This window comes from Condylostylus longicornis, unplaced genomic scaffold, assembly GCF_029603195.1.
Source record: "Condylostylus longicornis isolate FDR11 unplaced genomic scaffold, ASM2960319v2 ptg000155l, whole genome shotgun sequence".
Taxonomy (NCBI): domain Eukaryota; kingdom Metazoa; phylum Arthropoda; class Insecta; order Diptera; family Dolichopodidae; genus Condylostylus; species Condylostylus longicornis.
The window spans coordinates 238,707-257,519 of NW_026578123.1; the positions used below are offsets into that span (position 1 = coordinate 238,707).

At 22.2% G+C, this 18,813-nt stretch overlaps 1 protein-coding gene across 2 annotated transcripts in view; it reads right to left on the reverse strand.

The window, feature by feature from the left end:
* LOC129615952 (uncharacterized) overlaps positions 1 to 18,370 on the reverse strand; it is a 47,920-nt gene extending 29,550 nt beyond the window's left edge. For both annotated transcript variants that reach the window (XM_055531393.1, XM_055531391.1), the window contains exon 1: positions 18,280 to 18,370. In XM_055531393.1, coding sequence (XP_055387368.1) covers positions 18,280 to 18,343 — 64 coding nt within the window. In that variant the 5' untranslated portion in view covers positions 18,344 to 18,370. The remainder of the gene's footprint in view (positions 1 to 18,279) is intronic.
* Positions 18,371 to 18,813: the final 443 nt, after the last annotated feature.

Below are 18,813 nucleotides of genomic sequence, written 5' to 3' on the forward strand. Positions count from 1 at the left end.
GGAGACGAACATTATTTGTATAATCATTATTTTTATTATTATTATTATTATTACTATTATTATTATTTTAAATTCGTTCAATAGAAATAATGCATTATTTATTGACACATTTAATACTGAGTCTAAAAATGTCATTTTCAATAATTTGTAAAATATAAACAAGCAATTTCAATTTACATAAATGTTAAAAATTTCAGAATTTCAGCATAACATGTAGAACGTCTAGTGAAAAAATTTTTAAAAAAAATATACAAGAATTCGCGAAATATTAATTTATAAGGTTTTAATGACAATCTGCATATAATGACATATAAATACATAATAACAAACTACATACATATAAAGTTTTGTCAATTTAATTTTAAGTTTAAATTTATAAAAAAATAAAAAAAAAACAAAACAACTTTATTTTTAAATATTTAATATCCTTCAATTTTTATTTAATTTCAGGATTCTATTTGAAATATGAATAAAATACTCTTGATTAAGTTTTTGATTTCTCAACAAATTTTTTTTTTTTTGATTTTTTTTTACAAATATGCAATACGACATGTTTTTTTTTTTTTTTTATTGAATCTGTTCAAATAGAACGGAAATTATTTATTATCACTAAAAGGTTTTATATTTTTCGCTTGACCTAAATTTTATAATAAAAAAAAATTTTTTTATTTTTTATTCAATTCCCAATATAAAAAATGTGAGTTTTCATTTGGTTAGCTTGATTTTTAGCATAGATTATAAAAAAATATTGATTTGTAATATTTATGGCATAGAGTCGAGAAAGGATTGCAATGAATTCATTTCGTGTTTCCTTTAAATACATTATATGGTTTTGAACTTGTTTTTAATACAATTATAGTAAAATTAATAAATAAATAGAAAATTAAATTTATAGACTGTTATCCGAATTATGCGTTAGTAACGTTTATTAAAATTCGGAGTATACCATAAATTGAAATCTGATAATATGCATTGTGTATATAACAACATTTTTCATATAAGAGCTGCTAATATAACAGTTAAAAATTAAAAGAGATTAATTTTTATTTTATTCTTTTTAGGACTCACTGAAATGATGTTTGGAAAGTTAAATGCAAATTTATACATTGCTCCAGTAACCAATTTTTGGCTTAATTTTTATGGTAGATTAAAAGCTGCAAAAAATTGAAGTCCAAAGGATATTCGAACTTTTAAAGGAAATATTTTCGGCACAATACATTCAGTACTTAATTGGACGGCATCTTTTGTACTTCAACACACTAATCTAAACTCTACATTCAGATTATTCAACTATAAATTATTCTAATATGCAACAAAATATTTATTACAAGTATTACAAGTAAGTATAACAAAATTCACATTTTGAATTATATATAATATTTGTACTAATTCTGGAATAATCCTATAATAAACAAGTAAATAAGAGTTTTTTGTTGATTGCTCATAAATTTATAATAGTAGATATTGTATGTTACTTATATGTAATTTAAAAATAATACTTTGATTACAATTTGTAAATATTATGCATTACGATATGAATATTAATTTAAAAAAAAACAAAATTTATATATATATGTATATTATTTTAAATTTAATATTAAATACAATATATGCAATGTACCTATAAAATTTGTAATATTGAATTTATGTATTAAAAATTTTATACTTTTAATGAAAATCAAGGATCTTGTGTCCTTGTCAAAACATTTATGTATGTATTTATATTGTAATTTATTTTTCCTTCATAATATTGTACTTGATTTTTTTTTTCACAAAATACTTGTAAATTCTTTTCTCTTTATGTAAGTAATTTTTGATATCTTTATATTTTTTTTTATACTTATATACTTTAGTCGGTTTAAGGATGATTTTGTTCAATTGATTTTATGTATGTATATTCTTTATAAATTTTATCTGTGAAGAGTTTTACATGTACTTTGCATATATATTTACAGTATTGCCAAAATGAAAAATTTAAATATTTTATTTTTATTTTAATTCAAAATTTATATTGTAAATTTTATTATACAATAATTTTTGTTTTATAAATTAGTTGAGATGTATAAATATAATTCATCTTATACAGTAATTTTGAATCAATTTATTTAATGATTCGGGATAAAAAAGAAATCGTTAATATGAACGGGGTTGGCTTCATAATATGTTTCTCATACGGTTGTTTTATCTTGCTATAATTGTAAGATTACTTAAATCTTATGCAATATTTTCTAATTTGTAAGCAGACCATCAACAATTTGTGATGCTCGATGTTACATTTATACATGTGTATATAATTTCTAGTTGATTTATATTAGTATAATTTTTAAAAATATTATGTATTTCAAATGTATAATTTGAAAATTTTATGGAATCTAAAATATTTTCCAAGAAGTTAATTAAACAATTTTTCAATATTCTTGTACTGTAGATTCTATTAAAAATTAAAAATGTAATTAAAAAACTATATTATGTAAAGTAATGAGAAAACAATTTTGTTAATAATTTATTTAAAATATAGTTATTTTATAACGTGCTAATTCCACTATATTATTTTTAACAATATTTTAAATTATCGTAAATTTCTCTCTCAAAAAATTATTGTATTTATAATATAGGATTAAAATTAAATATAGCTTATTACCAAAGATTTTAATCTATTCTAAATAAAAAGGAAATTTTCTATAGTAAACTATAAAATTTATATATTTTCTTTTGTGTAATAATTGTTGTAATTATATAAAAGTGATAAAAATCGAGAATTTAAAATAGAAAAAGCTTCAAGTTATAAAAATGTAAATAGAAATTTTAGGTTAAAAATGTTAAAAAAAAACACAATTTATATTGTTAATTTTCTTATTTCATGTTCCAAATCCATTATAGTTAGTTGTATACCCTTTTATTTAGACTAAAAAAAGGAAAAACAGAAGTTAACTATTATAAAAGTAAATATAAAAGAAACTATAATATCGATGGCTTATGAGGAAAATCCTCTATTCTATATTTTCAAAATTTTAAAATAATTTAGAAAAAATCTTCAAATCTGCAAAATATAACTTCACTGTCGTTCATTACAAATATATAGACTAGAAAATAAAAGAAAAGATGCTTTATTTACTAAAAAATATCAGTACAATTACTAGTAATATCAATTTAGTATAGTTTTTTTCTATTAAATGCAAAATAATTTAAAATTTTTCTTATGTTGGATAGAGAGTTTTCTCCATAAGCCCTCGATATTTTTTAAATGTTATGTTCAATGTTCTCTATAATATTGTATTTATGTAAATTATAGATGAAGTATTGAAAAATATATACTTTTAGAGAGAATATACTATTACCAATATACTATTAACCTTATTATACCCTATCAAAACATTGTACTGAACATTAAAATGGAAAAAAAAAACTAATGTATAGTGATAGTCAATAAAGGGATTCGGATTCTTATGCATTGTGATTTCTAAAACTTTTAAACTTATATTTGAAAAGTTTTTTGTTTTATAAGTCATTTATTACCTTATTTTATATTTATTTTTGATTTTTTTTCATTTCTAATTAATTTGTTTAAATTCTCGGTCTTATTATATGCATATACTTACATAATTACATTCTTATGTCATTCCATATTTTACCTTAATGTCATTATAAGAAAAAAAAAATTTTTTTTTGTAATTTTTACATTGTTTTTAATATTGTAAAGTAAATTTTGTTTTTTTTAGAGTGAGTGCGGCAATATTGAATAAAATTTGACATTATTGTAAATGTGTGTTTGCATATAAAATAAAATATACTATAATAATAAAAATTGTATACTTCTATATTATATAATTAAATTGTATGTAACGTTTGTATTTGTACTAAATTTATATTTACATCACTTGTTTTGTGTATTTAATATTGTATATATACAAAGCTTGAAACTCATTGATGCAATTCTATTTTAAAAGAAAATAAAAGAAAAAATTAAAAATGAAAATTCTTACAAAAAAGTAAAATAAAACTAGATAAGGGGGTAGGAAAAAAAAAGATAAAGTAATGAAAAATAACAAAAATCACATACTTAACAAATATTTCAATTATACTTATGAATATATACAAGATATTACTACACCATACTTACATAATAATATTAATAGAAAAGCAGTAAAAAAAAAGTAGAAACTTCAAATAATTTTGAATATAAGAATGTGTTTGTATGTATGTATATAGGGTAGGAAAATATAATTATTGACGTGTATTGAAGAAACAGTATTTCAATTTGCGAAATTTGATCAGCGATTTGGCAATATTCATTTTATAATTAGTAAAATTATGTAACTAATTTATTGGCCAAAAATTTAAATTTATAATAAAATTTCGATATACATTGCAGCTAATCATGAGTATTAAATGATTGAAGTGATATTGATATTTATTGTGAAAAAAGTTTGATATTATTAACCGAAGCACAAACAAATTCATACAACTGGTTTGTGGCAATAATATAGATCTTGAAGTTTTTATGATAAAATATCAATTAATGATTCGATATTCAGAAGAAGTAGCATTATGATCGCTGTTGCTATAATATTATGTTTAAAATAATTTTAATCAACTCAATTTCTCTATGGTATAATTTTTATTTCTGTCGATTTCCCAAAAAAAATTAATTTCTGAGATCGTTTTTCAATATATAGGACCAATATTTTGTTCGTTAATAAAATAAGGTTTTTGTAAAATGAGAATAAAAGTTCTTTTACATGGGTAGGTTTTATTTATAAAAATTCAAAATTAACATTCGTAATTATGAAAATAACTGAAATTACTATTCTCACCTTATCCTTTCATGTCGCTCAAATATTTGATTCGGTCTCTATTTTTCGATTGAACTTAAATGCCGATTTTTCTTATTGAAGGACCCCGTATATCATACATTATACATATTTTAATATATATTTTGTTTTTATTATCCTTAAGGACTTATGATGTATAAGTATAATATGCTAAACAAAATGCTTACTTTCAGCAAAAAATTTTCTTTTTTTTTTTGTATATTTTTTATGTTCTTTCTATGTTTCTTTAAATTAAAAACAAGATATTTTGCTTATATTTTTATTATTATATGTACATATGGATGTGTATATATATGTGGCATATATACAATTATTTTTATGTAAGAATATGCATATACATATTACCTATATATATTTAGTCTTTTGTGATGAATAAGGACTCCTATTAAAGGAACATGAACATTCAAAAATAATACACAAAAGCCATAAAAATTTTAAATTACTTCAATCTTTTTTTCGTTTTTTTTTCTTTTAAAAGGATATTCCATTCATATACTTATAAGGGGATATTCAGGTATAATTAACATAAACAATGTACACATAATATACATTTAGTATATTAATACAAACATAAAAAATGAAAACGTGCTATCAGATATTTTACAATATGATATGATATATACGTATATATCGTTGATATATACATATATATCGTTGATATATACATATATATCATTGATATATACATATATATCATTGATATATACATATATACCATTGATATATACATATATATCATTGATATATACATATATATCATTGATATATACATATGTATATTGGTATATACACATATATCATTGATATATATATATATATATCATTGATATATACATTTATATCATACGATATATATATAAATTGTAAAAAAAATGTAAAATAATCAGTGTTAGAACAGTGAAATCATTTAATTGAAACATTTGACACCATGAAACCAATTTTTATTATAGAACCAATTATATTTACCAAATTTCTAATTTAATTTTCAATTGAATTTAAGTTCTGTTCTGTTTTGTTTTTAATTTTATTTTTGTTTTTTTATAAAAATGATATCCTCTTTCTTTTCTATACATATATTATATATTTGAGAATTTATAATGTGTCTTTTGTTATAATAATGTTGAATATGAGGATTTAATAGAATTTACTGTGGTGTATCCAATTTACAAGGATTTAAAATTAAAATCATTTGAGTATTCCACAAAAAAAATTAAATATTTGAATAAACAAATAAAATATATCAATTGTAAAATATGTGAAAAGTACTTTAAATTTTGTTTTTTCAAATTAATTTATTCAATTTAAATTTTAATATGTAATATGAACTACATAGCTATATTAAAAAATGGCATATAATGAAATATTGCATATATTAACGGGGAACACTGATTGTATTTTGATTTATATTTATGTATTCGAATTATTTTGAGATTATTGAATATTTTGATGTGATCTTTATCGTAAATTTTTGAAATTTATATTAGATATTTTCATAAATGTAATACTGCGAAACTATAACTGCAAAATGCAATATTGCAAAGGCATATGATATTCTATAAAATCAAAGCAGTTCATATTATACGCTCATATTACTGCACTGCTCATACTAATGTCATGTTTATGAGCAAATTAGCTCAGTAACACTCCTTTTATTAATTTATTCGATGCACTTTGATTAAATATTGACGGAATATAGGTAAAACAATAGAGAATCGAATTTATTATACTTATGACCACAGGTATAGTGTTTTTTTTTGTACAACTATTTATACAAATAGACAAAATTAATTTAGAGATGTTTAAATATAGAATGATAACGACTATACAACAACAATAAAATAGAAATAGTAACTGTCATAATTTTAATTTATTTTAAAAATGTGTCGCATGTTTTAATTATGAAGATCTTACTGTTCTGAACGTGTGCAACTTAGTATTTATATCGCATATTGTTAAATGGTATATAGAGTTGGGAAGCGAAAAGGAAACTGTTCCTGTTTTTAAAAACTTTCCTTTACTATAATCCTTTTTTTTTGTTATTATAAGTAACAAAAGTCTGGCTACATACATAGATACACTCACAATACATAGATAAGTAAAATGGGTGTTTAGGCGTTTATAAAGTTTAAAAGTTTAATTTTAGGACCAATTTAAGAAAATATTTTCTTTGTTTTTTTTTTGTTTTTTTGTTTAATATCTTTTTTATGTTAAAGTGAATAAAAAATGTTGGTTTTTGTTTTTTTAAAGGTAAAAAAATAAAAAAAGAAAAAAATTTAAACATATTTTCTAGGTCATACAAGTATACCATAATATTCTAGGCCAGTCATCTTACATATTTTTTAATGCCATATGATTCTCTCTATCTTTTTTATATGTATATATGTAATGTGGAAGGATTTTTATTTTTTTCATTTTTGGGGTGCCGCATCCGATAGTATCGGAAGAAGTTTTATTTTATGTTTTTCTAAAAGCCCCTTTTCTTTTTCAAAATGAAAATTTTGTTAAAAAACATTTTGCAAATGGAATATTTCATAAAGGTCTTTAAATAATTTTGTATAATATACAAAATATGTTAAAAAAGAAAACAAGTTCTTTATAAATATAATCAAAAACAATAAAAAATATAAGGAAATTTCGTTTTGTAAATTTTAAATTTCATATTTTTTGACGCTTTTAAGTTATTCAAAATGATTTTGTTTTAATTTTTGATCCTTATTTAGAATTCGTTTCTTTTGTTTTATTACAATATAAAATGGGTACAGCTAATTCACAATTATAAAGACAGTTGATTTTTGCAAGTATAAAAAAGTATGGCCGTTACTCAGTACGTCAAATGAGTATAAACATGACGTCAGTTATGAATTCCAACGCAGAATGACTTACACGTCATTAATTGCAATAAACGTTGTAAACGCAGCTCATTCTTATTTTATTAATTTTATTTGCTTTTTCTTAAAGCCATACATAAATGCACAAATTGGTTTTAAATTCTTATTTTGAAATTTTAAATTTTCCGCCTCATACAGCCGCAACATCTATTAAAAACACAAATATGTAAAATTTTTTATTGTATTTCACTTTTGTTTAAACACTATTTTTGATAAGTGTACTCTAGTACGAAGTCTAGTTCCTCGACTTTAGATTCACATAGTACATTTTTTCACTTCTTTGAATATTTGCGCAAATTCTTTTTAAATAAACTTCAAAATTTAATTATAGAACGAATTGAAATTTATTTTCTTTTATAAAATTTCTTATTCGAAACTGGAATTTTCTTAGTTTTAATCTTGATCATATTGAATCACATTTTATTTTTGAATAATTTGAATTTTTTAAGTAAATAGGTTAATCTTTAAAGATTTTTAATTTTCCTTTTTACAATAAATTGCAGATTTTTTAAAAATTTCCTATTGATTTTTATGATTATTTCAGTTAAGTAGTGATTGTATGGCCTTATATAATATTTTGTTTTTCATTCACAAAAAATTCAATTTTAACCTAATTAATTATATAATAATTTTGATTGTAAGAGAATTTACATATAGCCTGTACATAAATTCAACAATTTAATCGCTCAATGTACAATAAATTTAATTTTTTTATTTAACATTAATTTCGGTTTTAAAAATAAGATGGAAAACTTTTTAGTTTTATGTCAGTCAACTATGTTAAAATTAAATAGTTTGTAAATCAAATTTATTTAAAAAAAAATTAATTCCAATGAATTTCTATTTTATTCTAATGATCCTTGTTTTGCATTTACACACATTTTTCTATACATACAGCAAGTATATAATGTAAAATAATTAATATTCTCCTTGACATGCTAATATTGTCCTTAAAATATGTACATTTATTATTACAATATTAATTATAATAATTATTTAAAGAACATAATATAAAATGAATAGTAAAGAACATTTTATAAAAATTTTATAATATAAAGGAAAACAAAAGCATAAAAGCCATTGTAAAGTCAATATTAAAAATATTTTATTTTCAATGACATTTTTAGTTCAAAAATTTATTAATTAAAACTATTTTTGTAAATACATATGTACATATATACAAATTTTAATTCTAAATATTTAAATTATTAATTCAGTCACTGTCCTGGTTAGCAATCTAATAACGAGGGCAGTGATTCAGATATGAAAATTGAATTATTATTTAAATTTAAAACAATATGTTTTACAATTTCTACTGTTTATTGTTAAATTTTGAATTTTAATTTGAAAAATCTTTAGACATTATTGATTGTGAAATGGCAGGACCATTTTTCGGAATGTCAAAATATTTTATTTCAATTGTCAAATGTTTATTTATATTTTTATTTTGCTACCATTTGAGTAAATTAACTTACAATCCAAAATTATATTTATTAAAGGCAGAGTTTTCCAGTAATTATATATTTCGTCTAGCTAGGCTTTTGACAATTATTTTTACTACGAACGTAATTTCTTTATATTGCTCAATTTATTTAAAATATAATTAATGAAACTCTATATATAATTAATAGGAATTTTATCAATAGAATTTTGAAAATTATATTCAATGAAATTCCATAAATTCATATATGTATACACTTATTTCGAATTAAATAGAAATTTTTCTGAATTATTTAATTTTGATAACTCTATTAGTTTCTTTATTATCTTTAATAATTAAATTAAAATAATATGATCTTAAATTATTATACTTAATGATTTAATAAACAAATCACTTAAGTGTAGATATTTGGTAATTTAATACAAGAATTCTTAATAAAATATTTTAAAATTTTTAGATTGTTCAGTGAAATTTCTACATTTATTTATTAAAAATATGAAAGCAATCAACAGTTAATTAAAATTTTTAAATAATTTTAAGCTAAAGTATGCAAAACAAGAAGAAAAAAAAATAAAAATAAAAATTCTTTCTTCATTGATGCGTTTAATTTTTTTTGCAAATTTTAAAAAAGGATTTTCCATTCATTCGGATTTTGTAAAGGATCGGGAGGAAAAAAAATTGTAATAAAGTTTAAAATGGTAATTTTTTTTTTTATAATAAAACGTTTTAAATATCAAAAGAATTTTTTTACACTAATACTAATAGTTTTTGTTTTATTTATTTATGAAGGTTAACAATAAGAATAAGTGCAATATTTTACAATAATATTGAGGTCAAAATATCTCGGTACTGTGGATCATGGATTGCTGGTTGAATTTAATATCTGGAAGTTATTTCAAAAATTTTACCATTTAATTTAATAATTTGCTTTAAACAATTAATTTTAAGTGAAAATTTATAAGAATTAGAGGTATTATAAAAGGATTTATTGTAGAAATCGATTTATACCTTATAATATTATAGGGAGCAGTATTAAATAATTTAAACTCAATCTCAAGACACCATGTTACATCATTTCATACTATAAGACTGGTTCAAGTTGATTTACAATAATACATAGTATTTTTTCGATTCACGTGTTCAATAAATTTTTGTTGTCTCTATTTAGTGAATGTATTTCAATTCTTTTGCTTAATACGGTTGTCGAATTAATACTTGAAGTTTGCAATTCATGAATGTGTATACTGTAAAATTTTATTTTTATTAGGTCTTTAATTAACAATATAAAATTCGACTGATGAGTCGAATTGAGTTTTTTCCTCCAATTATAATTAGAAAGGTTTTTTTTATATATTACTCGGTTTCGGATAGTTTGTGGGTAAATAATATTTTCTTTGGTTTATGTGCCCCATAATTTAATGTCGTACCTTGTATGACTCTTAAATAATTAATAAAAAAATTATTCGTATTATTTCACTTGGTATTAATGGTTTAATTGTTTTAAATTCACCAGCAACCGCAGATAATTTTAATTTCTGGAATCCGCGTATATCCACAAGAACTTGATTATTTAAATATACGTTGATTTTTATAAATGTTGATCCAATAATCAGATATTTAGTTTTTGTTACAAAACAAAGAGTAAATACCTGATAATAAGTTTTTGTTTAATTATCCAGTCATATATTTTTTTAGCCTTTGCAGATTTTAAGCTTTAACATCTGGAATATAATCGAAATCATAAAAACATGTTTAATTTATTGGACAGGAAACGTTTCTAACAAGATAAATGCCGTGTGTGATAAAATTATAGACAAAAAATTTTAGATTCATTTCTGGAAATATGCTGTTCCCTCCGGTGATTAAAATAAAACAGCACTTTTGGAGCCATAATTGGCTATTTGATACGTTGTCTATTGGCTATACCAATAAGTGAATTAGGAAGTATTTCTACTAATTTCTTTACATCATAATAAAGAATGTAAGTAAGTCCATTTTTAAATTTCTTATTATCTAGTACTGAAAATATTATAATTTTCACTTTTTGTTATCGCATTTAATTTAATTCAAATATCAATTCTTATTTTGCTATAAATTAAATCTCACTTCCCTTTTTCATATTATTATAAAACAAGAGCTATACTTATTAACATGTGCATTAGTCAATTTATTAAAAGTTTTATAGTAGAGAAAAATTAATTTAATAAAAATCTAAAAATGAATTTATTTCAAAACCATATTTTAATTTTATAAACTTTTTTTTTTATAATGAAAATTTTCATCACTTTATACTTTGTGAATATTAAAATGTTAATGCAATTCGTATATCATGTGATTCATTTCTGGATCCTGAAATGACAATTTTTAATTAAAAACAAAAAAAAAAATGTTATAGTCAGTGACAATTTAAAGGATAAAATGAAAGTATGTACGAGTATAAAATACAATATTAAAAATTGTTTAAGTATTTTGGCTAACCATCATGGTGTGCGTTGTACGAAATACTCGTACAAGATGGTTCATCGGAAAGCTAATATGTTAAAATTATTTGTTATTGTGTAAGGGAATTAATTGAGGTGGTTTTTTGAATGCTCTAAATTTTAAAAAATTATTCATATTTAATACTATGATTAAATTTGTAATAATATTTCATTTTCAGTCAGCAACTTGAGGAAAATCGAACTTGAACACTGTGAGATGTGCTATTTTATAATGAAGTTTTTAACTTATGATGAACATTTTTGGATTAGAAACATGAAAAGTCAACGGAATACAAAAACTATCACGAAACAGAAAACACAAATTTCAATACTTTTTGCGAGTGCAACATACAAGATAGAAGAGATGAATAAATAGAAGTATGAATTAAACTCAAATAAAATGAGTTAAGATACAACGGCAGAGAGCAATTTGGGAATAATTATTTCAAGAAAGGGGACAAGTAGATAATACGGAACTAGTAATGAAGGCAGTATGTATTCCGCAAGAAGAAGTAATTAAAATCTATGATCGATTCAAAAATGCGGGTACAATATAAAAAAACCGAAATACTTTTTAATAAATTTAAAGATAAATACGTGCGGCAAACCAACGAATGAGATGTAGAGTGCTGAACAACTGAGATTTCAACAAGAATTTTAGGTTAACAACTAAAAAATGTCAACATTTTATATGTATAACATAAAATTTTCAATAACGAAACACTCAGTGTATATAATATGATGTTGCTTCTCATTGTAACATTAATCTTAATGAATATTTTTTAATGAGTTCACCACATGCAGCCCAATTCGAATGCCATCATCAAATATCAATGTTGATGCTTATAATAATATGCTGCTATATAAGTTCAATTCATATATAATCTACTTATATACATGTATAATATAATTATATGTATAATAATATAATATAATTCTAATCCAGTTATAAATGTTATAACAAAAGAAAAAAAAAAAATGGAACACCAACGAGAAAATAAATTTTAAAATAAATACCACATTAAAATCTGCGGCCGAGATTTTTTGACAAACATCCATTTTTTTTTTTTCGCAAAAATTATCCTTGTTCAGGACATAATAATTAAATTTGATATTTTTTAGATGTACTTTAGTGTACTAATATATATATATATATATATATAAGCGCATTGTGTATGTATGTACAGTATTTATAAATGAAAATGCAAATTAGAATTTTAATACTTACATAGTTTATAAATTTTGAAGATATTAGTTATATAAGTGCATGATTAGATTTTAAATATAATTTTTTGATATATACCCATGATGTGATGCAAATACTTTAATGATATTATGAAGTTTTATAGACGGGAATTTTAAAATTTACTAATGTAGGTATCGATATTAGTCTAACATTTTCGAATTTCATTAGTAAAACTTAATATATTTTAAATAATATTTGAAAATTTGCAATATCAAGACAAATATTTTGATAAAGTGATAAAATCAAATTTATTAAAGGATATTGGTAAACAAATTAGTTTAGAATTTAAGTGTTGTTTAGTCAACAATTTAAAATTTGATCACATTTTAATTAAATTGAAAAAGAGATGCCAATTTATTTGAAATATCTTTTGATTATCTGATGCCCTGTTTAATAAAAATAATTGGTTTTTATTATTCTCTTACTTACTGTATACATATACGAGAAAATTTACGATTTAATTTGATTCTATACACACTATATGTAGTATACGCGTTTTTATATACGACTGTATATAAAGTCGTATATGTAAAAGTCGTATATTGTCGGTTAAAAAGCAGAAAGCATTAAGTCAGGAAACTGTGTTTTGAGTAAATTCAATTTGAAATAATCGTAAAATTGTAAAACTAATCAATTAGTGCAATGGGATTGGTCTCTTTAATTTCTGGATTTATAAACTACATTTTGGATTTGCATGATTTTTTGCCACAACAAATATTATATTATTCTGATTTAATTCATCTATGAAATCCGAATTCTCAAAAAATGCACTTAGTGCTTTCTGCTTTTTAACCAACGATATATAAAGTCATATATGTACTATTATTCTTTCCCTAACTAACTATTAAACATATTATAAGTATAACTAAACTCATTATAATAGTAATTAATAAAACCAACACACCTTATCATACTATCGTAATACAATATAGAAAAGCTATTTATTATAACAAAATAAAAAATTTTATAACTCAATTTTTTTTTTTGTTTTATCTTTAATCATCTTTAACTTTATATTTTAGTAATAAATTTAATTTATATTTTTTGTATATACTTGAAAAACTAAAAATTATACAAAACTAAAATCAAAAGATAAGTTGATAACAGTTGACATGTTTCCCATATATCCGATTATTATATTGTTAAGCAGGGAACAACAAAATGTAGTATAGTTAATATTAGTGTATATAAAAAAAATCTCAGGAGAATTTTTTTTTTTTTTTTGAAATATACAAGAATTATTATAAATAAAGTAGAGACTTTTTATGAAAAATGTTTAAATATTTTATGTAAAATTGGCTGACACGCATGTTTTTTTTTTTGTTTTGTTCCATAGACAATTTAACAATTTATACGAAGCAAATTTATTTCTAACTTCCTAAATTTATGTTAACATTTTTCAAGGAAAAAAAAAATTTACGTGCGAACAATGAAAAATTTATGTATGAATGTGCATATGTACGTGTAAATATTTATGTATATAAAACATAAAACATATTCTGTCATTATAGTTTTTTGTTTAAAGCACGCAAAATTTATAAAATAATATGTTAGAAAAATATATATGTATAAATTTATTTTTGAAACTAAACTTTTTGTAAAGATAACATGGAATGATAAAAATTAATGGTTATAGGAGAACAAGGTAAAACAAGTGTCGCCATTTAACAAGAACAAAATTTTATTAAAATTATAAAAAATTATTATATTTATTTATAAATTTTTTAAAATTTATTAATTATTAATTTTATATATATTTTTTTTTTATTTTTATGTTGAAAACGCATATGATTTGAAAATAAATTTAATTTTTCGAACAAAAATACGATCATTGATCTAAGGGCCTAAGAGAGATGTCTGCAGGCGCTCTTATTTTTTTTTAACAATGGGCAGGATCAGATGGGCTATATTTTCTTTTAAACCTTTCAAATCACCCGATGAAGACGGTGTATTTGCCGCGTTGCTGCAGAAGGATTTTCATTATATTGCCAAAACATTATCGGAGATTTTCCGTGCCACATATGTTCGCGCCAGTTATTGTATTTCAGAATCGTGGCGGGTAGCCAAGGCGACGTACATCGACCAAGTGAAACGACCAAGTAACCACTCGAGGTCTTTCCGTTCAATCAGTCTTGTTTCTTTTCTATTAGACGCTATGTAAAGGGTAGTTATTAGATACATTTAGGAGGATATACTGGGGATCAGCCCCTTGCATGAGTCCCAGTATGTATATCAGCCAGGAAAATCAAGTGCATTCGCTCTATAGAGTCTAGTGAGGAATATCAAAAACTCACTGGTTGAAGAAAATTGGTGTACTCAAGGCGGTCTTAGTATCTCCCAGAGCAAGAGGTAACTTCAGATACTTAACCTGCGTGGAGCAGAGCAAATACGGCCTTGTGGGCATGTAAGAGTTTTGTTGGCAAAACCTGAAGCATTATTCTTAAGGTAGCACTTAGATAGTACGTAAGGTTGAATAATAAAGTGCGTGTATTAAGTATTTTTCAAATCATTTAGTGATTCGATATTCAGAAGAAGACAAAGTTGAAATAACAATGTTGCCTATAGTAATAATTATCTAGAATATGTGATTATGTTGAAAATTAAACTTTTTTATTCTTATTCAAACAGTTTTCAAAAATTTTATAAAAAATAAAGGTTGAACGTTATTATTTCAAGAATGTTTCCTTTTCTTTTTTCATTTTGATTTTTAAAATTATTGAAGTTATTAATAAAATATTTTTATTTTTGTTTTCTTTGTTTTTCTTTTTAAACGAATTATAATTAAAGTTTAACCTTATTATAATCAAAATTTCTTCCCGAAAAATAATAGTTTTTCTTTTGTGTTGCTTATGTTATCATTAAAGAAAATCTTTCAAATTATTAGAAAATTTTTTAACTTTCAATTGCCAAGGAAGTAAATAAATAAAACAAAAAGGGAAAACGAAAAAAAAAAAAACAGGGAAAAAAAATATGAACGTTATTAAATATTTTTCTTCTGAAGAATTTGCTCTTTTTTTTTGTTTTCTTTTTATATTTTTGAATGAAAATTAAAAAAATATTTTCTCCAAAAATAATATTTTTATTTCTTTATTATTCTTTATTATCATAATTGTATTTTCATCTATGAAAAATATTTCAAACTTTGATTCATCTTCAAGAAAAATAACAAAAATTAAATTTTTTTTTCTCTCATTTTATTAAATTATGTAGGAAAAAAGGAAAAAGAAAATGGTTAGAAAATAAGAAAAATAGTATTTCAGTAAAACTATAAGGATTAACAAGGAGTCCTGTTATTAAAGTACATATACAGTCGTGTGTTGCGGTACCTCATACCGCAATTAACATTTTAACTGAATTTGATTTAATAGAGTTTTTGTTTTAGATTAAAAAGTATTCTGGATAGAATCGAAATATTTGTTAAAATTCGCTGCAAACAACATCATTTAAAAATTTCCGGTATTACCATATTAGGAACATTGTTATTATAAGTTATTCAATTATTATTTTATCAATTATAATTTTCTTTTTTTTTTCATTTTAGCATAATGTCAAAGTCTGGAAGCCTATATTATAGGATGTCTATGTGGATTATGTTGTTATGAATTCCAGAATTAGTGTTCAGTAGAAATAAATATCGAAAATTACTTTGTACAACTGCAGAACAAACGGATAACGTAGCCAAAGGAACGAGTGAGAAAAATTAAAAAAATTTTCTTCAACTGGAATCGAACCAGTGAATTGAACTAATTCCAGCTTTTTAGGTAGAATGTTCATAATGTTGAACATCAACTATAAGTGCTCTCAAAAATAGTTTGATCACACATTATATCGCTGACTCGACCTGCATAGTTAAAAAAAGGAAATTATTTTGAATGTGCCATCAATTTTGGAAATAGCTACTAAAAATTAAGTTCATAGTATAAGTTTTAAATAGATTTTTTTTTGCTATTACTATTTAATTTTATTAAGAAATTAAGCATTCAATCCAACTAAACGTTTATATATGAAATTTTTTAATGTTATATGGTATTTTACATTAAATACTGTTTATGTAAAATACCATACCCTTTAAAATTGTTTTTCTCTTATAAAAAAATTATTACGGAAGTAAAAATATTTTCACATACAAAAATCTGAACATTCCTCAAGAATGAAGTAAAAATATTTTTCTTATATAATATTTTTGTATTTCTGATTTAGTTTTAAAATATTTCTAAAAACTTTTCACGTCTGTATTTAATATCATGTTCTTTTTATATTGAATCTACATATCTGCATACATACATGTATACACATTACATAAATATTTTTCTCTAAATTTATTCATAAAAGGTAGTTACGAGTATGTTTTCTGTTTTGTACCTTACCTATGTTATTTTATTATATTTTTTTTTCCTTTACGTAGGTCTATTTATATTTTGTGTAACGACGTGCAATATAATATATACAGGTGTATAGTAGGTACATAACGTAGTAGGTAAAATATGCATGGTATAGATAAAAATGTTCAAAATTTGTTTTTATTTTTTCTTCAATTTAACTTTAATTTTACATTGCGTACTTACATGTAGTACAGTAGTTACCATAGAGTAAGTTTTTATATATTTTTTTTGTTATGCAAAATGAAAACTTGTGAAAAAAAAAAATTGTAATTTCTTAACAAAACGCGTATATTTTTGGGCAATCATAGATACCATTTTTGTAATAAACGCTTTTTTGATGGATTACATGAGGAAGAAAAGTGAGAGAAGAACACAAAAATCATGAAAAAATATTAGAAAATCGATTTAATTTCTATTTAAAAAATTTTTTTTTTTTTTTTTTGAAAGGCGTGTACATATTTTTGTAGTAAATGTCAGGAATTCTTTCTTATATAATTTGTTCATACAAAATAATGAATAATAAAACACGCGTTTTACAAAAATTAGAACACAATGTTGTTGTACCTTGTATTCGAAAATCAGAAATAAAAATAAAAATATTATTACATGTTGCTTAATTGCTTTTAAGTAAAACCCACGATAATAATAATGTAAATTCTATTTTTAACTTGTTGGGATTATTATAATTATGTATTTAAAATCTGGTTAATGTTTCAATGCAAGATTGTTGTTAAATTTTGTAAATTTTTTGCAATACGAGTATTCCATTGATTGGGAACGCAATTAGCTGTAAAATTATTTAAAATTTTTGTTTTGTTTAAAATTCCCTTAGAAATTTATTTCGAAAAAGAAGTTTCTAGTGGTTTTATTAAATACTGATTTAATGAAATAATTTACTAATTTGCAATTAAAATTGGGTATAGAATGTGTAATTGCGAGTATTTCAATTATATGGTATAGTTATAATAGCATGTTAATTATATGTTAGCTAAGTTAGAATTATCAGTTACCTGAATTAATCAAGTTATCAAGGAGAATGTCTGGCAATATATGGAGTACCTCTGAGAATTTCATGGCTTAAGGGCCTTCTTTCGTATATGCATAGATGATTTTTAAACAATTTTTCAATAATGTAAATTTCTGTAGAAATGAATTTGAATTACTTGAAAAAATTTCAATAACTTTAAAATAAATAGAGAAAAATATTTGAATAATAAAATTTTTTAATATAAAATGGATTTACACTGAAAAAAAAAAAAATTCATGTTATTTTACGTTTTTTGTTATTATTTTTTTTTTGGAAAAATTCTTTTAAAAAATTAATTGCATTGCAATATGGTAATCTTAATTTTATTGTTGTTGTTATTTCGTATTTAATTTATAATTTTAAATAAAAAAATGTATGTGTTTTACTTGTTGTACCAGTACGAACGTATGTTTATTCCCTTATATTAAATTCGCAATTCCGTTTGTAAAACTAAAAAATAATGGTCTGTTATATAGACATGCATGCATACTATTATTTATTGCCGAATTCTGAAGCG